The sequence below is a fragment of the Rattus norvegicus genome, chromosome 5, assembly GCF_021556685.1.
Source record: "Rattus norvegicus strain SHRSP/BbbUtx chromosome 5, alternate assembly SHRSP_T2T, whole genome shotgun sequence".
In the NCBI taxonomy this organism is placed as follows: domain Eukaryota; kingdom Metazoa; phylum Chordata; class Mammalia; order Rodentia; family Muridae; genus Rattus; species Rattus norvegicus.
In genome coordinates, this window is record NC_141538.1 from 168504604 (window position 1) to 168531035 (window position 26432).

The window sequence follows — 26432 nt, forward strand, 5'->3', positions numbered from 1 at the left end:
AAGTCAGGGAAGCTACCAGGGGCTTCCCTCCGGGGTTGGCTAGTGAGATGAGGCTTCCCTCCGGGGTTGGCTAGTGAGATGCGCGCCTGGGCTCAGGGTGGCTTTACAACAGGCTCCAAAGGAGGGGAAGAAGCTCAGGCATCCCCCACTCGCCACCACCCAGAACCCGGGCCATAAGTGTCCTATATGTGTAGTGTGGCCCTGTAGGATGCTCCCCACCCACACATGTACACACACACCACATAACCCCCACTCTCACAACTGTACACACACACCATACCTACTCACACCCACCCACCCACTCACTCACTCACATACACACCCACACACACAATTGAACACTCACCTCTACACACACACACACATTCCCGCTCATATACCACAACCCCACTCACACCCCAACACACTCTCACAGACTTCATACATGCTCGTACACACATAACACATCCCCTCCTCACACATCCCACACACTGGTATACACACCACGCACACACTCAAACACATACCACATCTCCACCCAAACCCCATACCTCCACCACACTCTCACTCCAAACAAGCTCGTACACACACACACTCACACATATACATACACCACAATTTCATGCACACCTTACACGCTCGTACACACCACACACACACACACACACACACACACACACACACACACACACACACACACACGCACAGAAGCACACATGCAAGGTTCCCGGCCTCGCAGCTTCCGGCCTCGGCCACGCGGGGGCGCAGTGCGCAGGCGCGTCCCGAGGGTTGCGGTGAGGCTCCGGGCCGCCAGGGGCCGCTGTGGCGTAGGCGGAAGACGCGCTGGGAACACCGCGCAGCGCCGTACCCTCTTAACTACGGCCTCGCCGGTTTGGCGGGGTGAAAGGTTGCGAAGATGGCGACGGCCTTGAGCGAGGAGGAGCTGGACAATGAAGACTATTACTCACTGCTGAACGTGCGCAGGGAGGTGAGGCCCGCGGCGCGGCGTCGGCCCGGCTGAGGCCCGGCTCAATGGTTCTGGACGGTCGGACGGGTGGCTCTGGCTCCGCAGCGGCCCCGGCAAGGCCACGGCCCGGCCAAGAGGCCGCGTGACCCCGCCGCTGTGCGCGCCTGCCAGCCATCGAGCTGCCGGCACCGCCGCGACCCTCGCGCCCTGGCGCGGGTCCAGCGTCCGCCCGGCTCTCCGCGTCCTGTGCGTGGCGTGCACCGTGCTCAGACCGGGTCGGGGCCCACGCAGTCGCTGGACGGGGACGAGAGCCCCAGGGAAGCCGCTGCAATGGGGTACCCGGTCCCCGCGACCCTGTCCCACGCTCCCCCTACACACTCCTGCCATAGACTAGGGGTTAGGGTTATCGTCCTGAGACAGCAGATGGGCAAACGGAGCCCGGGACACCAAGGTCAAGCCTCTCCAGGGCTCAGTCGGACCTCTCAATCTCTGATGCTACCGAAGCCGAGTTTACCCGCACAGGCTAGCGTTTCGTGCCCTCCTTCAATCCCTTGAGCCTTTGCCCAGAAATTAGAGAGCAGGACCTCCCCGGCCTGGACTCAAGGGGCGATGGACGAGCAAGAAGTGCTAGGCCAGAGACGCACCAGCGCTCTGACTAGGCTTCGGCATCCCAGTCAAGTGGATTCGACGCGGTCTCCTCGAGAATAAAAAGTCAGCCGAGAGACCCGCACTGTCTGGCACGTGTATATTTCTCAGACGTTCTTATTTCTGGATGGCTAGTCCGCACTTGAGCTCTGTCAGAGAAGGGTTTCTGGAAGGCTTCCAAGGTCACGTCATAGGGTGCATTCGTGATGTCTGTGGCTGCTGGGCCCAGGCTTCCAGCCGTGCCAAGACAAGTCCCAATCCTGTCCTTTAGATTTTTCTGGTAGTGATCAAAAGTAACCGAATTGGGCCATCAGCAAAGCTAGTCCAATTACCAGTAAACGTTAGTTTGTGTGCTAATAACATCTTTCCGAGTGTTTTGTGCACAGCTACCTGTTGAAAGAACTGTCTTGATGTCTTTAAATTGTGAGAGCCACCCTCATAAAAATTGAGGGAACAAACAGGTGTAATTCATCCATGGGCAGGCTAACTCCAGAAACCCAGCTCTTGAACTCCACTGCTGCCTCAGTTTACCACTCCACAGGCGGCAAAGCTCTTTGTCCTGATACTGCGCTCTGTGTCAGCCACTGCTTACTACAGAAACTGCCCCGGAAATGTTTCCTGGACTTCCGGATCTTATTAAACTGCATCTGGGCACCTGGAGAGTCTCATTCTGCATTTATAGCTGAACTGTCCTTAGATTTTGAGCAAGTTGTTTCTTTGACTCCTAGTCACTTAGCAGTTGAATGGAGCTGTAAATTTTCCCCTGGGTTATTTTGGTTTTGTTTGTTTGTTTTTCTTCCCCCCCCCCCCCCCCCCCCCCCCCCCCCCCCGAGCTGGGGACCGAACCCAGGGCCTTGCGCTTGCTAGGCAAGCGCTCTACCACTACCACTGAGCTAAATCCCCAACCCCTTGTTTGTTTTTCTTACACTGGGTCTCTGTAGTGCTGGCAAGAACTCACTGTATAAACCAGGCTAGCCTTCAGCTCTCAGAGATCTGGCTGCCTCTCAAATGTTAGGAATAAAGGCAAAGCCACAATGCCTACATATTTCCTGGTTCTTGAGAAAGCAAAGTGGTAAAAGGAGCCGACCTTTCTGGAATGGGTCTGTTGTTTTATTTTAAGTCTCTCAGTGTCCTGGCTAGTCTGGGCTGTTAGCATCCATTTACCTGTTTGCCAGAGCTCCTGAACCTGTGCCACTGTGGGTGTTCAACGACATGTGAGCCCCCTGGGACTTGAGGCCTTTGATTGCTACTGCACTGGGATAGGAGCCAAAGAAACACTTCTTTTAAAGGAATGCTTACTTCTGCCTTTGAGTGCAGGCACTCCCCACATTTATAACTAGATGAAGTCCTCACCACACAAGCCTCTGTCCTGTGCTGTTCTTGTCAGCACATTCAGTGTCGAGTGCCATCATATCTGCTTGCTGACTTTGTGGCTGCTGCTTCTACTGGAAAGAAAGCTGTGAAGATGGTGACATTGGTGCTTACTAAAGGTTTGCTTTATTTTTTCAAACCTGAAGTAGAAATAGCATGCTTTAGCTGGAGACCAAGCAGGAGAAATCTTCATTCTCAGGCTAGCGTGTGAGAGTGTGTGTTTGTGTTGTGCGTTGATGAGTGTCTGAGCAGCTACTGCGTTTGCTGTCTGTTCTGACCCTGGTTGAGTCACTGTAGGAATCCACTCCTCTTCCCACCAGCACTCAGAAGCGCCTTCAAAGGGCGTTTTCAGAATGATCGGCGTCCCACCAGGCTCAGTCTTCTCCCTAGGAGAGCTGCAAGAGAAGCAGCTCTGCAGAGCCAGGACATCCATTCTGTGCGCAGGTTATAAGCACTGAGCTGGGCTTCGTTCTGTTGGTAGAATGTTTGTCTGACATGCATGAAGCATGGTCCACACCAGGTACTGCATCTACTGAATAAACTGGGCACAGTGGCACTTGGGAAGTAGAAGCAGGAGGTTTAGACATTCAAGGTCATCCTCAGCTACACAATTAGTTTGAGGCCAGCCTGGGCTACCTGAGACCATGTCTCAAAAAGGTAAAGAAAAAGTTAGATGCAAAAGAGAATTTAATAAAGTAATAAGTGCCAGAAATCTCCCTTCTTAGGTTTTAGACTGCACATTATCACTCTGAATCTCTATGTCAGGAGGTAGCCAGGACAGCCAAGTCCTGCTGTAAACAAAGCTGATGACCCTAGTGAGGCAGCCCCTCCCACTGTTGTGGCGCTTCACCCTCACCCTCCTAAGTCATTCACCGTTAGTGGACCTCACCGAACCAGGTTGGCTATGTGGTTTTGTGGTGTTAGATGCATTATCAGGATTGAAATCAGACTCTTCTGATCTCTGGGGTGATTTTTCTAAACTGTATGGAGAAAGAATTCCTCAACGACAAATCAGCATTAAATTTACCGATTGTTAGCTTTTTGCAGGATTGTTTCCTTTAGATTTGTCTGGGTGCTGTGCATGAATATGCATATGTGCACATACGCATTCCTGTGGGTAGTCATGAGCTTTTGGGGGGTACTAGGAACTGAACCTTGGTCCTCTACAGCAAGTGTGCTTAACCACTGGGCTATTTCTATGGCCCTTTTATAGAATTCTTAAACTGATATAATTTAAACCCAGTTTATTCCTAAATAATATGGTCTGGTTTCTTCTTTATTGCTCTTATTCTATACTTTAAAGAATTTCATTTTAGCAATGCATTCTGAAGCAGTAAGATTATCATGAGTTCATGATATCAAGACCAGCCAGGTCTATATTCAAAACAAACAAACAAACAAACAAACAAACAGAAACCCTGTCTAAAGAAACCCGACTGGTCTTATGTAGTTTTTTTGATCAGCCAACCTCTTTTTCAAAGCGGGAGGTTTGGGGTACTGGGGCTTGTTTTTCGTTTGTTCGGTTTTTGTTTTGCCTGTCAATTGTGTCTGTGGCGCTTTGTTTGTCTGAAAGTCAGAGAACAACTTGCAGGAGCTGGTTCTCACCTTGTGTGATGTGGGTTTCTCTTCATGAGGTCAGTAAGGAGTGTCCCATGGACACATGTTCAAAGTGTGACACTTGTGGCAGTGATTGTGAATCAATGTTTGCCTTGGGTGTGTAGAGTCGGGCCTGGCTGTCCGCAACCAGAATTGTCCAGGTAGCTACATTCTTTCTGTCGACCAGGAGGCTCAGGGCCAGGAATCTTGCCTGCACCTGACCTGCAAGTTCTTAGCAGTGGAGACACCAGTGCTGAAGAGAACACATGGGCTTCATCCTGGTACTCCTGACAGGAGGTGTGCTGCTCTGCCTGCTTTCGTTTTTGTGAAATTATGTGTAGTGCTTATTGTATGTGTGTACATGCATCATGTAATTACATGGATGGGAGTCAGTTCTGTCCTTTCATTGTGGGAACTCAGGGCATCTGGCTTGGCAGCAGGTTCCCTTACCCACCAGATGACAGCGTACAGGCCAGTCTTGTTTTCTTTGACACAGAAATGTGGCTAACAGGCTGGGTGTGGTAGCACATGCCTTTAACTCCAGGACTCCAGAAACGCCTGGAAGGAAGGAAGTAACGCTGTATAAAGCGCATACTGTAAGCTCAGGTTATACATACTGCCGTTTGGGTGGACTGTGTGTAAAGAACTGGACATAAGCAGTTATCCCGGTGATGGGAATGAGGTTCTGCTTATTGTGAAGCTATACACAGCATGGTGGAGCGTGGAGGGTAAACACAAGGTCAGGAGTTCAAGGTCCACATCAGCTCTGTTTGAGGATACCCTGGGCCACATGATACCCTACAAAAGACAAACCAAAAAAGCGTGTGTGTGTGTGGACAGCCTTAGTATATATGCCTTGCACTGGAGACGTGACTTGGTGGTAGAGAGGTGCCGTGTGCACACAGACCTGGGCTGCATCTTCAGTACCACAGGAAGAGGGTGTCAGAATGTATGCATTAGGTTATTGTGCCCAGTTTACCGTGCTCCTTCTTGTCCAAAGAGCTGAATTTCTTTTTCCTAAACAGTATTGCTGTCCTTCTGCTTCCTGCAGAGTTGATTTAGGGTGGGGGCTCTGCTGGAAGGTGAGCCTTAGCACGAGATGTCTCACAGAGCAAACATGAGAGATAGGAAGTACAAATGGAGGGGACACAGGTGCTCCAAAGAGAGAGAGAGGCAGGCGGGAAGGAGCTGAGGAGCAGGTTCGGCCAGGGTGACAGAGGCAGGTATGAGAGCCAAGGCAGCCTGTGGTGTGGACAGCATGGAGGGTGCTTGGCCAGGTTCAATGTCCTCTCAATGTAATTAGCCAATAATACAAAGTTAAATTTACTTCGTTAATGAACCATAAGCCAGTTAAGACCTTCCTGCTTTGGGCATTTCAGTAATAGCTTCTTGAAATTTTTATGCTCCGGTTTTGCATTACCCAGTCAAACACTTTCCTCTCAGATTTCAATTGAAAGCTTTTGTGTTTATTGTAAATTTGGTAATAAAACAATAGAGAAGAAAATACAGGGCTCTGCTTAGCTTAGTTACGGGGCTGGACGTCTACTTTTATTAACTGCCTGTTTTAATTTTGCTTATTTCATTTATAGCTTCCTTGTTCAAATAAGGATTTAAAACAACAAATTAATATATTGTACACGTTTCAAAGAGGAGCCAGGCATACATCTCTGACAGGGAGAGACAGCCGCTGGCAATGTTGCTTCCTTGCTGCTGTTAGGATAAGAACGCACTGTGATTCCACTCTGAAAGGAACAGCCACCTTTGAGTTTCCTGGACTGTGCGATCTACTCCTCCGTGTCGGAGTGCAGTGTTCCTTCCCTGGTGTATAGAAGCCCAAGAACTCTCACGAAGGAAAATGCCAAGCTAAAAGAGATGGGCTGCTAGCAGTGCGCCTGACTGGGCAGGGCGGGGCAGATGTGCACAGAGGAGATTAAGTTCCTGTTGGGGAGATAGGGTCTGAACTACCTATATTGATGGAGCCCAGAAATTCCTTCCACAGGAAATCTGGAGCATGTGTCTCAAGGGCACTAGATAAATACGCGGGCATGACCAGGAAGAGTCGTGAAACCCAAGGTATGTCACAGTAGAGAGACGGGTGAGATGTGGTATGTCTCCTTGGTGACAGAGCTCAGACACAGAGAAGGGCGTCTGGTGGTATAGCCCAGCTTCTTGAACACTGAGTTCTCTGCATCTGTTGGTGGTGTGCACAGATTGTAATGGAGCCTCAAAGGGTGGCTTTAACGAAGACAGTCTCCCACGTGGGGTGGGGTCAGATATGACGTAAGGCAGCCTCAGCTGAACAGATGGTAACTTGCCCAGTCTGACCTGTCTCTTCACCCTTAAAGTCAGGCAGTTGTGCTGTCTGCAGGGCTGAAGTGCGCTACATATCTGATACTTCCTGTACAGACGGACATGCAGTTCTCTGCACACGCCAGTCTGCCTGCCTGCTTCTTTGCAGGGAATAAAAACGAAGAGTTGGGTGTGGCGTCACTGGATGGTGGAGGCTGGAGACTGGGGAGTCAGGGTCAGCGCAGGCCGTGTGGAGAGCTGTCTGGGTGTAGTGTACACCTGTGTTACAGCACTTGAGCCAGATTGCAGGGACGGCTGAGTAGAAGGCCAGCATGTCTGTATAGCAAGACTTTGTCAAAAAAGAAAAGAACAGGTTGTCTCAAAAAAAAAGTGTGTGTGTGTGTGTGTGTGTGTGTGTGTGTGTGTGTGTGTACACGCTGTAATTAGCTGCTGACGTATGCAGAGGAGTCCCTGGCAGTTCCCCCTGTATATTTCCTTGAGTGGGCGTCCAGGTCGTTTGGACACCCCGCCACCCTTGCCTCTAAGACTTCATCTCCTGTATCCCAGGCTGGCTTGTGAACTCACTGTGTATTGGAGGGTGACTCTGCACTCCTGATCCTCTCTCCTCCATGCCTCAGTGACTGGTCTCTTAATCCCTCTTATTTTCTGAGTTAGTGTTGAAGTTGGACTCCACTAAAGAAATTAGTGGGGGATGGGGGAATAGAGAGACAGATACTCCCAGATCATGATGCTGGTGTGGAAGAGGTCGAAGGACAACTGCAGGGGTCATCTCTCTCCTTTGGGTTGTCACCTTGGCAGCAAGTGTCCCATCCACTAAACCATGTCACTGGCCCCTGGATCCATTTTGAAAGCGTTTAATAAACCAGATGTTTTATGTTTCCTCTCTGCTTTGTGGTGACATTTACCTCTTGCACTGCAAAGAAACTGATGAGTTCCTGCATGTGTCACCACCGTGTTCCCTGCACAGAGGTAGGAAACGCCCTGGTGGGAGGTGACTGCAGTTGCTACAGTGCATTTCCACAGCACTTCAGCTGAACAGTACAGGACTGTTCTTAACAAACGCCCGAGAAAGGGATGAGCAGAGGGACAGGTGTCCAATGAAGCGCCTGCCCACTTCCTGCCTCCCTCCCTCCCTCCCCTTCCCCAGCAGCACTTATATCAGCCTGCTTCCTCGGTTCTTCTGGTGTGTGTGTGCCGCAGCCTCTCTCAGCTGGTGCAAGCTAAAGTCACACAGTGCCCCGTTTAGGGCTCTTCGACTTGCCTTCTGACCACCCTGCTTTCTGTACCACTGACTTTAGCATTCCTGACCTACCACCAGCTTAAGTCCCTGTGTGCGCGCTTTTTCTTTTTTTAGATTTATTTCATTTTTATGTGTGGAGTCGGATTCTCCTAGAGCTGGAGTAGTCACAGGTGGCTGTGAGCTGCCAGGTGCGGGCACAGGACCTGCCCCTGGGTCCTCTGCAAGAGTGGAACAAGAGCTTTTAACCGCTCAACCATCTCTACAGCCCTTCTTCATAGGTCCTAAGAATGAAACCACATCTAGTCTGTTGTCTCCTGAGGGTAGGGGCCATCCTGTGGTGTTCGTTTCTTTGGTGGTACCCAGAGCCTAGCTGACATCAGTCATCCTGCTGACAGGAGTGGTATGGATCTGCTGCCCACCCCCACCCCCACCCCGGCTCACCTATTTAGGTTTGTTTTACTTTGTGGAACACCCACCCTTAGAATTTTGTTTTGTTTTGCATGAGTGTATGTTGTTGCTGGGGGTAGATGTTGGTGTTGAACTCAGAGATTATGGTGGTCACCTTGTCCTGTGGGTCCTGACTCTGTCCCCTGAGTACTGGCTTTTTTTTTTTTTTTTCCTATTCTTTTTTTCGGAGCTGGGGATCGAACCCAAGGCCTTGCACTTGCTAGGCAAGTGCTCTACCACTGAGCCAAATCCCCAACCCCCTGAGTACTGGCTTTAAGCAGGCTGCCACACCCACCTGCAGCTTGCACAGTACAGAGGGAGGATCTGAACTCTGGGTGTATCGCTCCATCTCCAGGGTCCCCACTACCCCTGTACTGAGCCTCCAGTTGCTGGAACAGCCTTCTAGTTGCTTCAGGAACTGGCTACTGGAAGGAATTTCTTCATCTGTGTTTTAGGAAATCTGTGCTTCTCTTATAAAGATTGCGTGAAGTCAGATGCAAGAGGAAAAGAGCAGATTCATACACAGGGGTGCACTGGCCCAGAGCAGTGAGCCTCGGGCATCTCTGCAGGCCTGCGGAGGCCCTGGAGACGAGCACAGCTCTTTCCTACTGCGTTTGGCCCTTTCCATCTGACAGATGGTGACTGTCTCCTCTCGGGCTCTTTATTGCAGGGGGAAAGGTTACCTGTTTGCTGCCTTTCTCACCAACACCAGTAATGATGTCTGTAAATGAAAACAGTTTCCCATGGGGGGGTGCGTGCACAGTGTTCTCTTGCCAGCTGTGCACAGCCGCATTCTGCAGTGCACAGAGGCCATGTACAGCTGCACTCTGCAGTGCACAGAGGCCATGCACAGCTACACTCTGCAGTGCACAGAGGTCACGCTGTCTAAAACATATTTTCCTACTTGACAGGCTCTTCCTCTGCATGGTTGAGGTGTTAGCCGTTAAGGACAAGTCCGCCAAGACCCAGCCTTGCGTGTGGAATCTCACTGAGACAGGAAGAGGCAGATCTCTGAGTTCCAGGCTACACAAGGCTAGCTCTGTAGTAGAAGGGAAGACTGTGCTGAGTGGCAAACGGTCTCGGCACATGAGGGGGAAGGCTGTGGAGTAGGACACATTACAGAAGGGCCACATCCAGTCTCCCAGCCCTGAGGAGAGAGAGCAGGGTTTAGTCTCTGCTGACACAGAGACTTAGTGACACAGTGAACTGTGGCCCCTTTCTTGAGGCAGCAGCTCCTATCCAGACCAGCACAGTGTTCACTGGCTCCCAAGTCAGCCTCTTCCCTATAGAATCATTTTCCAGAGTACAGGCCTTTACACAGAGGCGGCGGTGTGTCCTCGGCTGTGGCCATTGCATAGACTCCCCTATTGAGTAGGGAGGGTACAGGCTGCAGAGAGAGCTAAGCTCTGTTCTTAAAGTGGTGTGTGGCTGAGTGAGTGCCACTCCCTGTGCTGAGCGTGCTCTGTTGCTCCTCGCAGGATTGAATTAAGAGCGGAACTATTGCCATTGTAAGCACCTTGCAGCAAGCATTGCTGGCTCTTTGTTTGCCTGGCACACAGTAGGACTATTCCCGGTGACTGGTGTGTGGAGACCATGTTGCTTGTTCTAGGCTGTCCATACGGCACTTCCTGCTTCAGATGTTTGAGTCCCTCAAAAACAAAACAAACAAACCCAAACAAACAAAACCACCACCAAGCACTGAGTATGACAAACCCAGGGCTGCCAAGAAGGCCACTGAGAAAAGCTCTGTTGACAACCTGAGTTTGCTTCTCCCCTTCCCCAGGATCCACATGGTGGAAGGAGAGAACAGCCTCAGACAACCGTTCTCTGACACATAAGTGTCATGTGTTCGTGTGCACACACAGAAGATGTGGCAAATGTTAAGGTTTGAGGCCAGCCTGGACTATCCAGTGTGAGCCTGTGTCTCGGTGTTGCTGAGAGGACGTGGGCTGCGTCTCTCTGCGTGTGCTGATGGTGGGTGTTCTCTGTCCACGCTATGGGGCGTCTTCCTGACTGTGTCTGCCATTGCTTTCCTCTTCCAGATTGATCCTTATTGTCTCTGTTTGTAACGGGGTGTGTGTGTGTGTGTGTGTGTGTGTGTGTGTGTGTGTGTTCCAGTTGTAGGGCATGTCATCCTGAAAAGAGCTAATCTGTTCCTTTCTAATTGAGTGTTCTTTCACCTTGCACAACTGTTCTGGTGAGCACTTCCAGTCCTTTGTTGATCAGAAGCCATCCATGCCTTGTTTCAGAATTGTGAGTAGGATCAGGTATGTGTATGTAGGGGTGCATGTGTGGGAACAGGTAGGGGTGTGTGTGTGTGTGTGTGTGTGTGTGTGTGTGTGTAGGGGTGTAGGGGTGTGTATGTGGGATCAGATGTGTGTAGAGATGTTCTTCTCATGGGCACTTCTGCTGGTCATAGCTGGTTCTCCCCACCATTATGGGCTCTGGACATCAGACTTCCCAGCTTGCACTGCATGTCCCTTCTCCACTCGTGGAGCCACCCTCAACCCTGGTCCTTTTGTTCGGTGTCTTGCTTGATGCCGAGGAGTGCGCTGCAGCCCTCCCAGGACACCAGCTTTCTTTGGAGGAAGGAAGGAGGAGTGGGCAGAGAATACCAGCCTTGCAGAATGGTTCAAATTGTTCTTTCCTCTTCGGTTTTTAGAATATGTTGAGAAGAATGAACCTGTGTTGGCCATGATCTTATTTGTTGAGTGATTTTTGTCATTTGCTTGAGGGATACTGTTTGGTGTTTGAAACAGGGTCTCATTTTATAGCCTAGGCTGGCCCAGAGTTCATCCAGGCCTCCTTGGTCTGGCTCTTGAATATGCTGGAGTTACCGGCATGATCTGTCAGGCCTGGCTGCATTAGAGGCCTTGATTGCTGACTCCTGTATCCTGAACAGTTGTGAGCTTGTTCCCCACTTGGTTTGTGAGTCCATCTTTTAAAGGTTTTCTTTCTTTATTTCCTTTTTGTGTTAGTCTATCGTCTGCTGCTATGATAAAATGCTTGAGGTTGGGGACTGTAAAGAATGGAAGGTTGATATAGCTTGTCTCTTGGGAGGTATGTGAGGCATTCCAGCAGCTCTCTTCGCCCCTGGTAAGGAAAGGCCTTGTGACTGGCAGTGAGACGTGAGGGATGATAATGGGAGCTGGAGCAGCTGGGTTCCTGATCTTTTCCCTAGGACAAGCCACAGCCCAGTCTCTTTAGCATCAGCTCTGGGGACCCAGCTTCGGGCACACTTGGGGATACTCTTGTGGGTGGGTGGGTGGGTGGGTAGGTGGTTAGTTATGTGATGTGTGCACACATATGTGAGCCTGGGCGAATGAACTGTGCATTCCCAGAGGCTACAGGAGGGTGAGAGGAACGACCAGCTTGTCAAATGAATGCTGCTGCCTTTTGAGCCCTGGTCCTTGGGATTGAGCTGTGAGCTCCCTTGACCATTGAGCCTCTCCCCGGCTGTACTTCATGGCTTTAATGTAGTGGATGATAATCCCAATCTCTCCCCAATACTGCCTTTGATTTATCCGGTAGGCTTGGTGTGTTATATTTTATTTTCCCATGCTTTAAGTATTTAGCCTGCCTTATGATTCCTTCTTTGATTCCTGAAGGCTGAGTGGTGTGTCGTCTAATAAGCACAGGTTTATGCAGTCTCTAGTCTCCTCATGTGAGGATAGGAATGACTGTCTATCTCTAGGATCTGTGGCAAGGCTGGACAGATGACTCAGAGCTTAAGAGTGTTTGCTGTTCTTCAGAGGAGCCGAGCTTAGTTCGTAGCACCCACGTTAGCAGCTCACAGCTACCTGTAGCCCTGACTTCAAAGGAGCTACGTGTCCCCTTTCTGGCCTCTGTGGGCACTGCACACATGTGGCATAAACAGACAGACAACCACACACATATGTTCGTGCTCACACAGAAGAATAGAAATCTTGTTAAAAGATCTATGGAGGCTTAATTTGTAGCCTAACATTCTCTTCAGATGACTGGGGCTATCAAACTTTCAGATTTTAAACTTGGGACATCTCTGGATTTTCCTGTGGAAGTTTAGAGATAAATGTAGCCTAGGTGCCCTTCTTAATGGCATCTCATTACCTTCCGAAATGGCATCAGGAGCCGAACGGTAGTGAGAAAGGTTATCATTTATGAAATATCGAACCAGTGACCTTAACTACTCAGTTGTGATGAAAGGCCCAATCTAACCTTTATTGAATGTGATATTTATTAAAAATGAAACTTCTCATTTCCATTACTTAATCAATAGCACTCCATGCCGTTTATTAAGATGATTAAAGGTGGTGTTGCAGACTAGATTCCTGCTCTCCAGACACTTGGCTTAATTTTAATAACCAGGAAGTGTCTTTCTAACCTAGTCAGTCAGGTCCATTTTGTCCTATACTGGTAACTTTGGTAAGACACAGGAAAGAACAAAATTTGCAGGAAGAAGGCCAGACTGTCTCTCACCTATAATCCCAACACTGAGGGAACCGAAGTAAAAAAAATGCATGAGACCACATTGAGGCCAGCCTAGCTACATGGTAAGACCCTACTGCAAAAACCCAGGGAGCTGGTAAGATGGCAACAGGCAAAAGTCTGCTACCTGAGCCTGATAACCTGAGTTTGATCCTAGAACCCACGTAAAGGTGGCAGGAAAGGACAGACTCCAATGAATTACCCTCCGACCTCTACATGTGCAGTGTGTCACCCTCATGCTCATACGTGCCACAGATAGAAACATGCTTACACGGTAATTCTTGTTTTCACATAAGTGCGGGGCCTGGAGGACAGAAGCTCAGGGTTAGGAGTGCTTGCTTCTCTTCCATAGGACCAAGGTTCCTAGCACCCATGTCAGGTGCCTCACAGCATCTGTAACTCCAGCACCAGAGAATCTCATGTCTCCTCCTGGCCTCCACGGACACCTTGTACACACAACACCTTTATACACATGTGCACACATGTGTAGACAATCATGTGAATAATCTTTAAGAAACAAAAAAACTGCAGGCTAGTGGTGGCACATGCCTTTAACCCCAGCACAGAGGAGGCAGAGGCAGGCAGATCTGTGATTTTGAGGCCAGCCTAGTCTACAGACCAAGTTCCAGGACAGCCAGAGCCAAGTGGAGGAACTCTGTCTTGAAACAAAGGAAAGAAAAGTTTGCAGAAATGAACTGCAGTTTGCAGTAACTTAATTTTAAGTCATAGCAGTGAGCTATCAGAAAGATGTGTGTTTTATTTTCTGTTTACTATTGTGATTCAAATGTAGGGTTCCCTGCAGTTGACACGGTGGTGGAGCAAGAAGTATGGTGCATGGTTATTACTATGAGCAGGGAAAGACTCAGACAGGGAGAAGAGAAGGCTGAGCCGTGGGACTGATGCCATCTGAGCACAGCCAGTGGGTGTGGTGCTGGTCCACTGTTCCTCACAGCAGGGCGGTGACCCTCCCACGTCCCAGTGCTGACAGGGATTGCTCTCCAGTGGTGTGCACTGCCTGGCTTGAGTGTGAGCAAATTGGTGTATGCCTCACTATAGCTAAGGAGAGCCTTGACTCTAGGTTTCACAGGGGGGGACCAGCAGGTTCTGAAGTGCCACCATTTGTGAGTTTCCTGTGTGTTGGGCTGTCTCACCGTCATTAGAAAGCTCTCTCTCACCCAGCATCACAGGACTTGGAAGTAGCACAGGCTGGGTCTAGACACAGCCGTCAGATTCCCGAGCCTGCCTTCTCAGCCACTGGAATGGAAGGAAGGTCAGCGTAGACTGTCCAGCAAATCACAGAGGCAACCAGATGGAGAGGGAGGAGAGGCAGGTAGCTGAAAGCTGCTCTATGACCCCATTCCCAAGACTACAAAGAGAAGGTCGAGGAAGAAATTGGTGACAGGGACAGTCAGCCTAGTTTTCCAAGGCAGAGAGGGTTGTTCCCCTTGGTCCGTGACCCTCTTCTGATGGATCAACTAGCGGGGACCTCTTGGCAGCTCCTGATTTAGAGTGGCAGTACACTGCCACATCTGTATAGCAGACAGACAGCTGGGCTCTATGGCTGGGCTAAAGGACAAGCTGTGGGCTCCGCCGCCATATTGAGCTTTTTGGAGGTCAGCCAGCAAGTCCTCTGCCCACCTCACACCTTCCCAGCTCCCTGTCTCCCTTTGGGTGCCTCAGGACCTAGATTTCAGCACCTGCCTGAGGTGCTGCTGGGAAATGTGCAGAAGTCATGCTACCAGAGAGAAATTTGTCCTGGAATGGGGAAGGTTCTCGTTGCATATAGAGAAATGTCACATGTCCTTTTCTTTATCACTCTCTCCCTGAGCTCACTGTGTCCCTGGAACCTCTCCTTGAAGACCTACATGATGGTACCTGACCCTAGTGTATTACCATCCTTAGTGTCCCATCTCCACCTATATGGCTCGTGTCTTGGGTCCCTCTTGCCTAGTTGGTGACCCCACAGGATGCTCCCCTTGTCAAGATATGCATGGGGGAGGGGCCATTTCTCCAGCATCACCTATGATAGACACCAGTGGTCTTGGGTGTCAGGCTGGCCAAGCAGACGGTCCCGGGGCCATGGAAGGACTCAGGAGGGGCTCTCAGTGGCTGTCCAGCCAAGGAGATGGCTGTGCTGGCCTCTTCCTGCACTCTATGCCTGTGTCCCATAGGCCTGTCAGGAAAGACTTGCTTATTGCATTTTCTGTATAAGCCCTGGCTGCTACAGGCTAAAGAACATTTTCCATATTCATGTCAGAGGCCGAGTTAGGAGGCTGTTGCTTTTGCACCCTTGTCTTTAGCTTTCAAGAATTGGTATATGCCAAGTCCTTCTGTCAGAGGATTCAGCGGCCATCTTGTGCCTGTGGTACCTCACTGTTTTCTGTGTGCTGTCTGCTGTGGGTGACTTAGCTGATGTGGAACCGGGCAGCATGTGAGCCAAGGTGGAAACAGCCTTTCTCATTCTCTCTGATAGCTTGTCCCCAGCAAATCCTGTTGCTATTGATGTACATAATTGATCACTTTATTAACTGTGGAAATGAAGGCTTATTGGGAAATAAAGCATAACTTGATTATGTCCTGTGCGGAGAGCAGAGTGGAATGCAGCTGACAGTCCCTGTTTCAAGGCTGACTCTGTAATGACAGTGTTTAAGTGCCATTGATCCCCTCTAATGGAATTTCTCTTCCTAGGCCTCTGCTGAAGAGCTGAAGGCTGCCTACCGGAGGCTGTGCATGCTTTACCACCCGGACAAGCACAGGGACCCGGAGCTCAAATCACAGGCAGAGCGACTGTTTAACCTTGTGCACCAGGCTTATGAAGGTCGGTGGGGGCTCAGCTTTATGCACCCAGACATTCGCTTTTTAAGAGACGTGGTTTGTAGAAGATAGAGAGCCGGAGTCCTGAGAGATGTATAAAAGAAGCACTTGCTTTGGTACCTCTTACTACAGAGCCCTTTGAGAGGCTCGTTTTTTGCTCTGGAAATCAATATGTGCCCAGTAAGAAGAAAATGGGGGTGCAGATGAGGGAACGGGCCAGGTCTCGGTGGATGGGGGATGCCCAAGCTCCAGCCGGTTCCTAGTGTCTGCTTGGGGTGGGAGGATAGACTGATGCTTGGAAGCTACTTGTTTTGTGTACCCTCCACCCCCAACCCCCTCCCCACCCTGGCGAGAAGCTACAAGGACTTTTTTTAACCCGAGTGGTTTTATTGGTTTTGTATCAGTCAGTGGAAGAGGGTCTAACAAAAGCCATTGTGAGCAGGCTGTGGGAATAGTTATTCAGGAGCTTAGATTTATGGCTTACACATAAAGAAGAGAACTTGGGATATGTTTGTCTATGGGAAGGTGGAAGGTTCTAGAAAGAATGGTAGCTTCCTAATGCCAGGGAAGCTTCATGCCACCAAATTGGACATTTTAAAGCGATTAAGTGGTTAAAAAAAAAAAGTTACACCGTGATTTAAAAAATAAAAGCTAAAATGCGTTGTCTCTCTTGGTATTTATAGATTAGGAAAAATCAGTTACTCATTCCAGACCCCTGTAATCTGTCCTTAGCCAGAGGCCAAAAGTTAAACACTGCGTCTCAACGTGGCAAGACTCCTCAGCGCAGGCCAAATAGTGGGTGGCAGATTTTACCTTACCATGTTTTTTGCCAAGGAACTAAATTTTGACCAGGGATCAGTAGAATATACCTTTAATTTTGGCAGGAACAGGTAGAGTTCAAGGCCAGCCTGGTCTACAGAATGAGTTCCAGGACACGGGGGTCGGGGAGTGGGGATTTAAATTGGAATGACTAGTAAAAATTGGGGAGTGGTATATGATTGGCAGTCTGGTGGTGACCAAAGCCTGTAAGTTCTGATGTGTAAGGGGCTGCAGGGGTTCTGCTGTCTCAGGTACGTGCATGGCTTGCTGTGGAGCTTAGAGACCCAAAGACAGGTAAACAGAAAGCCCACCTCCCTGAGAAAGTGCTGCAGCAGGCACGGCAGCAGGCCACATCCTGGTCAGCAGAGTCCTGGATGGGTGCTTTTTTATTCCATTGGTTTAGCTCAACAAGTGTGGCTCTTGTGTTTTCCAGTGGCCCTCATTTCTTTCCCCTCCATTAGATTTGAGTATGGATAGACTTATTTACGTTGCTTTTTAATTAGTCCTAAAAATATATGGGATCCTCAGAGAAGAAATAACACAAAGGTCCCCAGCATAACTCAGAGCAGAGCAGGGGTGACAGTTCACTCTGGGAATCTGAACGACTCTTTCCCTCACTGAGGGCGCTGTCCTCAGGTGACATGGCCAACAGGGTTGTGGATGGTAGTCACACGCCTGTGACCCCAGGTTGAGGCAGGAGGGTTGGGATGTTCCCCAGGTTGAGGCAGGAGAGTGGGATGTTCCCCAGGTTGAGGCAGGAGGGTTGGAATGTTCCCCAGGTTGAGGCAGGAGAGTGGGATGTTGACTGTCAACTGAATTTGAGCCTGAGCTACAGTACTGTAATCTTAAAATATTACAAATAAAGGCAAGTACACCACAAACAGAGGTCTCAGGATGAGTAGTGCTCCCTAGTAAGTCAGCCGTCTGGAGTCCTGCAGAGTGCACCAGGAGCAGAGAGGGCCCAGCAGCCTTCTCAGGCGGGCATTCTCATGGGACATACTGAGCTCCTGACCTCCAGCACTCGGCCGGTAGAGGCCGTGGACTGGGATGTTTAGGATATCCCCAGCTACATAGTGAATTCAGATCCAGCCTTGTCTACCTAAAACAGTCTCAAAAAACTAAAGTCTGAAACAGAAACAAAACGCCTCTGCTTTAGAGCTGTCAGAGCCACATGGTAGCTACAGTTAGGAGCCCTGCACCCAGGAGAAGCCCAGCTTTTCCATCTGTCGTCTGGGGAGCGATAAACATTTAGTTGGAAGATTACAAAGAAGACAGACAGACAGACAGTCCCCAGGAGGTCTGGGAAGGCAGTGGGGGACTCTCCTCCTGACCTGTACAGTGGGTTTTCAGGACTGAGGGGAAGTTCATGTTGTCTATTGTTTGATTTTTCTTTTTTCCATTGCAGTGCTTAGCGACCCCCAGACGAGGGCTATCTATGATATATATGGGAAGAGAGGCCTGGAGATGGAAGGATGGGAGGTAAGAGAAGCTGGGGCCACGGAGGCCATGATGTCTGTGAGACTATGATAAAGCACACCAGCCACCACAGCAGCCCTAGGGACCTGTGACAGACCTAGCTGTAAGGCACTGAGATATCAGAATGTTTACTCTGCCCCTCCCTGGGGCAGGAGTGTGGGCACGCCACTAAATGTACTGTAAGACCCCAAATAGCTACAGAATATATAGGTGTTGTTACTTGATTATGTCGGAAGGCCTATGTGCTGGCTCCCATGGGATCCCATTAGACGTCAGCAAGAGATGTGCAGACAGTGCCAGTTTCCTGGTCTTCCTCACGTAGAACTCCCCCTGAGGTTCCTCTGGTAGTTGACTCATGCTGTATCTTTCCCTCCGACCCTGACGTGATGTCGGTCTAAGGCTTGAGCTGTGGTGGGAAGGAAGCAGAGCTGACTGGTTCTGCTGGGGGCTGGAGGCTACCCCATCTGTAGCTGAGCTTTGATGGACGCAGGACGCATCACCGTGGACTATAACTACAGAGATTTAGTCCTGGGAGGTTGTGTTGGTTTCCAGTGGCTTGTCTGAATCACCAGCTTAGCAGCATTGGACCTGAGTCCCTCCGGGGATCCCTACCCTTTGAACTAGGCTGTGTTTACACTTTGTCCCATCCTCCATGCCATATTGTCATCGCCCTTGTGGCACAGGCTCTGTGTCCTGCCTAGCTCCATGGACGTTTGATTTCTGGCCTCTAGCTTACTGGAAATCTCAGTGGTCCATTATTGCTCTGCCTCACTTAACCAAATGGGAAATGACTCCAGTCGTTTCCAGGCTCTCTCCTCAGACTTTGTGCACTGCTCGGATCAGTTACCAGAACTGAGGACTGCATTCAGGGCCACTGGCTCCAGAGACCTCGTCAGGACTAGGGTTTTGATTTCTGGCATTGTTCCAGCACTCCTGGAATGGTGGAATCCTCTGGCAAAATAGAACTTAACTACCCCTCACCAAAGCAGAATGTCTCCCACTGGCACGAAGCAGGTGTAACAGTAACGGTGCAGCCAGGCACTGGTGGTGAGATGATAAACTGCGTTATTTTAGGAAACTTAATGGAATAGAATTCTCACTAAATCTCCACTATACACAGCCAGGCATGGTGGCTCACAGAATTCCCAGCTTTGGGAGGCAGAACCCAGGGAACCATTCATTGGAGGCCAGCCTGGGCTACAGTGAGTTCCAGACCAGCCTTGGCTCTGTAGAAGATCTTGGAAAAAACAAACCAAAAAAACTGGAAGCGCCTGGAGCTGTAACAGCGCCAACTGTGCAGTTGGAGGCTTTTTCCTGAGTTCCTCAAGGAAGGGCTGCAGGGTTGGAGAGTCAGTAGGAATGTGCAGTGCTGATCTTGTAGACTTGACTGGTGGTCCATGACCAGATGAGACCTGACACTGGCTGGAGAGACAGCTCAGCCATTTTGAGCACTGGTTGCTCTTCCAGAGACCTAGGTTCAAATCCCAGCACTTACAACTGTCTATGACTCCAGTCCCAGAGGATCTGATCTCTATTCTGATTTCCACGGGCACCAGGCACATGAATGGTGTGAACATTCATTTTAACAAAACACCCAAATGGCATAAAACAAAAATTTAAAAATTAGGAAATTTTTTTAGAAGTATTAACATTGAACCAGGCATGGGGGCTCATGCCTTTAATCATGGTGCTCTATGGGGTGTGGGAGGCACAGACAGGTGGACTTCTGAGTTTAAGGCCAGCCTGGTCTACACAATAAGTCCCAGGATATCCAGGGCTATACAGAGAAACCTACCTGTCTCAGAATAACATCCAACCCCCCAAAAAAGTTGACTTAGGCTCCTAGACTTTTTAGAGCCACCAAAGCCCAGAGACTGTGGCTGTGGACATTCTCCCTGGAGGTAAGCTGCCCATCCCCCACCTGCCCCGCACATGTCCCACTCGCCCTCTTTATGGGTCTCTGTGACTAGCCCTGCACAGTGACTGGGGACTGGCTGGTTCCGGTGAACGAGGCTTCCATGAGTTCACAGGCTGCTAGTGATAAACTCTAGGGTTAGGGACTTACCCAGCATACAGCGAAGGTCTGGACACCACATCCAGGGCTGCCCTCCCCCTGACAACCCTTTAGTGTCAGAGTGTCGGGTGAATGCTAATGACAGAGGCCTATGGGTGACAAGAAGTACCCTCACCGCTGTGGAAGGACAGTCGGTTCTGATCCTACACCAGCTGTGTAAAGTATGGGTGCAAACGGAAGGAGCTGGGCTCTTCTCACTGGAGTGAGAGCCCCACAGGCCGCAGCAGCTGTCAGTTCATTCTGCCAAGGTCTGAGTCCCAGCTCCACACTGTCCACCCTGCCCCCACACTCTACCTCTCTCTTGGGGGCTATGGCTTGTGCAGTTGGAAGCAGTGTCCTCAGAAATGGGGTACTGATGTCTACGGTGGCCTCCTCTCCTCATGAAGTGCTGCCTCTGAAACCTCAACCTCATGGCCTTCCTGTCATGACGCAGTAAGAAAGGCTGTGCTAGAGCACCCTAGTTTGTCACAGACGACTTCGCAGTGTACACATGACTCTCACGTTGTCTGCTATTGATCCTTGACTGTTGTTGGACCTGAGACTACAGAATTACTGGCAGCTCCATGCTGAGCCTCCTGTCATCTGCAGATGGGATTCTTTTTTTTTTTTTTTTTTTTTTTTTCTTTTTTTTCAGAGCTGGGGACCGAACCCAGGGCCTTGCGCCTGCTAGGCAAGTGCTCTACCACTGAGCTAAATCCCCAACCCTGCAGACGGGATTCTTATGCACCCGTCCACCCCTCATGTGACTAGAGACACAAGCTCTATAACCCACAGGGTGCCTTGTTGACGGTTGATTTCTTGATACAGAATTTAAACTGTAGAATTTCCTTTGACAGTTCCTACAGCCTCTGAGAGGTTATTAGAATAAAGAATGTTGCTCTCTGGAGAGCCCAGAAACCAGCACAGCCTTGCTCTCCTCACAGGGTTGGTAGAAGCTCTTTGCAGTTCCTTCTGTATCTTTTAGAGCCCAAGGGTGGCAACACTGGCCCCTAGCTGTTATGCGCATGTCAGACAAGAGTCCAGCTCTCCAGGTGTCCTGGACCCTCAAGCTGTCTCCTTGATTCTGTTCCTAGGTGGTGGAAAGAAAGAGAACACCAGCCGAGATCAGAGAAGAGTTTGAGAGGCTTCAGAGAGAGCGAGAAGAGCGGAAACTACAGCAGCGAACGAACCCCAAGGTAGCCAGCGCCATCTCAAAGAGAACCTGCCGAAAGCCAGGTTGAAATAATGACATTTTTTTGAACTGACAGAATATAAAACTAGGTGGGGCGAGGGCTTGTTATCCCAGCGTGGTGTTCTGGGGGGGAGGACTGCTCTGGCTACAGCAGAGGCAGTGCTCAGACCTGATGCAGAGGAGGCTCAGAGAGCCTCTAAGACCTGTCCTCCAGTTATGCCAACAGCTCAGGCACTGACAGTGGTCCTCTGTGCCAGTCAGACTGTGCAGGGCATATCTAGCTTGTAGCAAACGGGCCTCTATCATCCCAGACATTGCTGCTGTGTCTAGACTGGAATCCTCCACACAGTTGTGACCAGTTAACCCATTGACATTGTGGAGGCAAGCCTCTCGTACAGCATCTTTTTCCTTGTCCTGGGAGGTCACTCTGAGTTATGCCCCAGCCAGGAGGCAAACGGGTATCTTATAAGTTTGAGGTGCCCATTGGACTGACTGACTGACTGACTGACTGACTGACTGACTGGCTGACTGGCTGGCTGGCTTAGTCCTGTCCAACAATGAATGGGTGCTGTTTGCTGTTCAGGCCCTGTCTGGGCAGCCCTGCTGCAGCCTGTTCTGTCAGGATAAGGAGCTGGTAGCCTTCCGGTGGCTCTCGAGGCAGCCCATGTCTTGCAGTGAGGCAGAGGAGTAGGGAGCATCGTTGCCTTCCTGAATGAACCGCATAGGACGGTTCACAGGAGGACACGACAGTATGAGAGGACTTGGTCTCCAGAGTAGGGACTGTCCATTTGAATCTTGGGTCTCAAATGTGTAAGAACCTGGTGTGGTGGCCAGTGCCTCTAATCCCAGCACTTTAATGCTGAGATGGGACTGCTGAGTTCAAGGCTTCCCTGGGAAGCTCAGTGAGGCCTTGGCTGACAGTAAAGGTGGGGCGAGGTGTGTCTGGCACTGTCGCTCAGCAGTAGTGTTTGCCCACCTGGTGTACACAGGGCCTGGGTTCAGTTCCCAGCCTATGAAACAGAGTATATGAGGTGACTGACAGCTTCCCAAAGAACCTCTCCCAGTACAACCCAGGGCATGTGGGTCCCCTGTAGGAGAGACTGTGGTGTGTCATAGAACCTATACAGGGGCCCTCCCTCGGACTCAAAGTCATCTCTAAGGCTGTGGGTGGGGCTCCTTCCTGAAGCAGCACATGGCTGTCGTGTGTGGGGTCCTCTCTATCCACCCCCAGAATGCCATCTTTAGAGTACTAAGATAACGGAATGGTTTTATGCTCTTTTCTGCTTCTGGGATGATGATAAGAAAGAGGGAAGTGAATTCTGTACCTGCTCCTGAGTAGTTTAAGTCCATGCTTGGATCCATGGGTGTGGATCGTGGATGCAGCTGCCCATTATGGACACGAACACCCCCCTCCCATCAAGCCCCAACCCAAGTGAACTTGAGCCGTGCCACAGTCACAGCACAGGGCTGAATGAGTCAGAAGTCTGCGGTGCTCCACTGCCCCTCCTGCTCAGTAGGGGTCTCTAGCCCTGGGGAGGATCTGTGGGAAGGTCAGTGTTGGTGTGGTCAGAGGATGGGTAGTGAGCAGACAGCAGCAGGCTGAGGCAGCTCAGCTATCCTGACTGGAGTTTGCAGCTTCTAGAAAGGTCATTCATGCGGCTTTTACAGCAGAAAGGCTGAGTAGCATGGGTGAGAGGCAGGACTGACAGGTAGGCGGACTTGAAACAAGCTGACCTGTGTTCAGTGAGGACAGCAGTCCTCACTATTGTGCCAAGTTACTGAAAGATTGACTAGACACAGGGTAACTCTGATCTCACCAGAAGGGGACCCCACTGTGCAGAGGTGAAGTGGCACTGGTCACAGTAGGTGAAGGACCTAACTGAGCGTCACATATTTGTACCGAAGGCGCATGGTAGAGTGCTGGGCTTGGAAGTGAAAGCCCCAGATCGAGTTCAGAGCTGCCCTCATTTGCCTATGCAGATAAAACCTCTGTCTTCACTTCGCTGAGACAGCCCATCCATAATGCACCAGTGTAGAGGAGGGACTGTAGCTGCAGACCGCGAAGTTCACCTGTATGCACTGGTTCTCACTGGGCCACTCTGCCCTTCCTTCTGGTTTGGGTGTCTGGTTTGTATGACCCACCACAGTGCCTTTTAGAGCCTGGAGACTGAGTAGAGATGCTGGGGGAGGTTATCATGTCATGTGAGCTGGTGTGATTCCTGTCTGTCCATAAAGCTCCCAACGTGGCCATGGACCCAGAGCCGCCGCCTCCTTCCCTCCCTCCCTCACGGGCTTCAGTGCTTACAGGGTTTGGCTGTCTGGCATGGGCCTGGCTCTCTGCTGACTGACAGGGTTTGGCTGTCTGGCATGGGCCTGGCTCTCTGCTAACTGTTGTGTGACAGTGACCTGGAGTCCTCTTAGCTCTTTCCAGGCCACACAGGCTGATAGGCCTGGCAAAGCCTCCTTTCTCCCTTCAAAAGGCTCCATTGTCTTCACACACCAAAGGCTTAGAGTGTCAGCAAATACGTGAAAAGCAGTTAGAGCAAGGAAAATAGGTAATCATACAAATTCTTTTAAATCCTAGAATGATTTTTTTTGCCCCTCCCCCGAATGATTTCTTTTTTAATTTATTTATTCTTTCATCTTGAGTACACTGTAGCTGTCTTCAGACACCAGAAGAGGGCATCGGATCCCATTACAGATGGCTGTGAGCCACCATGTGGTTGCTGGGATTTGAACTCAGGACTTCTGGAAGAACAGTCGGTGCTCTTTTTTTTTTTTTTTTTTTTTTTTTTTTTGTGGTTCTTTTTTTTCGGAGCTGGGGACTGAACCCAGGGCCTTGCGCTTCCTAGGTAAGCGCTCTACCACTGAGCTAAATCCCCAGCCCCACAGTCGGTGCTCTTAACCGCTAAGCTGTCTCTCCAGCCCACCTAGGATAATTTCATAAAGACATATAAATACATTGCTCACTTTTATTTTCTCCTGCGATTAAAGGCATCAACTACCTTTTTTGTTTGTTTATTTGAAATTTTGTTATGGGGCTGAAGAGATGGCTCAGTGGACAAAGTTATTTTGCTGCCAGTTCTGACAACCTTAGTTTGATTTTCAGGGTCCATGTGATAGAGTTCATTCACAAAGGTTGTCTTCTGACTTCCACATGTGCATGTGTGCATTCATACATGTTCTCTCGCTCGCGTGCTCTCTCTCTCGCTCTCTCTCTCTCTCTCTTTCTCGATGATTGCTTAGGTTTCCAAGGCAGAGCACGCCATCAGCATGAGCCTGCTGTGGCTTCAGTCCGTTCCATGGAATGGTCTTGGGGTTATAAAGCCTGCTGGCCTTGGCTACAAGACAAGACAGGGGAGGGAACCCCCTTGGCACCCATGTTGGTTGTGCTCAGAGGCAGAGGGCTAGAGAGGGTCTCATGCAGAATGAAAATGTGGCTGTAGTGTGAGAAGTTGATCCAGCCCTGGGCTTATCACGGTAAAGAACTGGCTGCATTGCCTTTAGGCCTCGGATCCCCGTGGGACTGTTGTGTACAAATCTCTTACCTGAGTTACAGGCTACAGAGGGCCGAGGCTCTTCCCTTGCTGACACATTCCCGGCTGCTCCTTCCTTCAGTTATAGAGTCTACATGGTCTTGATTGTCAGACTGGTTCTGTGGCTGCTCAGCACCACAAGAGCTGTCTGTCCGCTTACCGTTTGCTGCTGTCACTGCCACAGGGCACCTCAGAGAAGCTAGAGCCAGCTGAAGTGTGTGGTTTTAGAGGGATGAGAGTCCACAGAGGCCTGGCAGTGTTGGCAGTGAGGGAAGGGTAGGCACGGCTGGAGCAGGAAGCCAAGAAAGCAAACTGCAAGTCTTGGGAGACTTTAAATCCCTCCAGCCAGGCTGGACCACCGGAACTTCCGCAGTCAGGGCCACCAGCTGGGGACCAAGTATCTGAGTGCCAAGCCCACTGCAAACATTCATTCAAGTCACCACACTGCCTTGGGGAGACCCTCGGTTAATAAAGAGTCACTGTTGAAATTGTAAGGATCTGTCTCCAAAAGAAACGGGTGGGTGTATTTACCCATAGCCATTAGTGAGAAAGTGAAGGTTGCTACAAGCCTTTCAGCTGTGGTTTCTCTCAGGAAGGAGCAGTGGTGGCTATTGATGGGAAAAGAAGCAGGGGACCTTGTGGCTGTGAATGTGTGCTTGTCACATTCTTCTGATTGGCTTGGCTGAATAAACAGGAAAGTGGGTGGGGGCCCCTGGGCTGATTATCACCAGCCTACAGGAGAAATTAGCAGGGTCCTTACTGTGGGTTAAGCTTCTAGTCCATGCACATCAGAGTTACAGAGGTCTGCGTCAAGGATCTCCGTCTTCCAGCTGCGTGGCAGCTCAGTTTCCAAGAGTCCTTGCTGCTGTGTGAGGGACACGTGCCACCTGCTTCCATGTGGCCATGTTTAGACACTGTCCTACAGCGTGTCCGCAAACTGCACCCCATTCTGTACAGTGCAACCTAGAGCTAAGAATGGTGCTTTCTTTTTTTTTTTTTTTTTTAAATATTTATTCATTTATTATATATAAGTACACTGTAGCTGTCTTCAGACACACCAGAAGAGGGCATCGGATCTCTTTACAGATGGTTGTGAGCCACCATGTGGTTGCTGGGATTTGAACTCAGGACCTCTGGAAGAGCAGTCAGTGCTCTTAACCGCTGAGCCATCTCTCCAGCCCAGAATGGTGCTTTCTTTTGAGTTCTGTAAAATTCAAAAGAAGAATGTTTTGGGCAGGAGAGATGGCTCAGTGGTTAAGATCACTGACTGCTCCTCCAGAGGTCCTGAGTTCAAATCCTAGTAAACCACATGGTGGCTCACAACCATCTGTAATGAGATCTGATGCCCTCTTCTCGTGTGTCTGAAGATGGCTACAGTGTACTTATAAATAAGTAAATCTTTAAAAAGAAGAAGAAGAATTTTTTTTGTTGGGCATGATGGTGCACGACTTTCCCAGCAGTTGAGAGGCAGAGGCAGGCTGAAATCTGTAAATTTGAGGCCAGCCTGGTCTATAGAATCC

General features: G+C 50.0%; 1 protein-coding gene and 1 long non-coding RNA gene across 2 annotated transcripts in view; both read left to right on the top strand.

The window, feature by feature from the left end:
• The first annotated feature begins 892 nt into the window (after window positions 1-892).
• Window positions 893-26432, top strand: part of Dnajc11 (DnaJ heat shock protein family (Hsp40) member C11) — a 45480-nt gene continuing 19940 nt past the window's right edge. The window contains exons 1-4 of the mRNA NM_001108694.2: window positions 893-967; window positions 15711-15840; window positions 18061-18134; window positions 21279-21380. Coding sequence (NP_001102164.1) covers window positions 896-967; window positions 15711-15840; window positions 18061-18134; window positions 21279-21380 — 378 coding nt within the window. The 5' untranslated portion in view covers window positions 893-895. The remainder of the gene's footprint in view (window positions 968-15710; window positions 15841-18060; window positions 18135-21278; window positions 21381-26432) is intronic.
• On the top strand, window positions 24142-26353 carry LOC148006180 (uncharacterized). The gene is made up of 2 exons (XR_015621371.1): window positions 24142-25890; window positions 26096-26353. It is a non-coding gene; the product is annotated as an uncharacterized LOC148006180 (long non-coding RNA).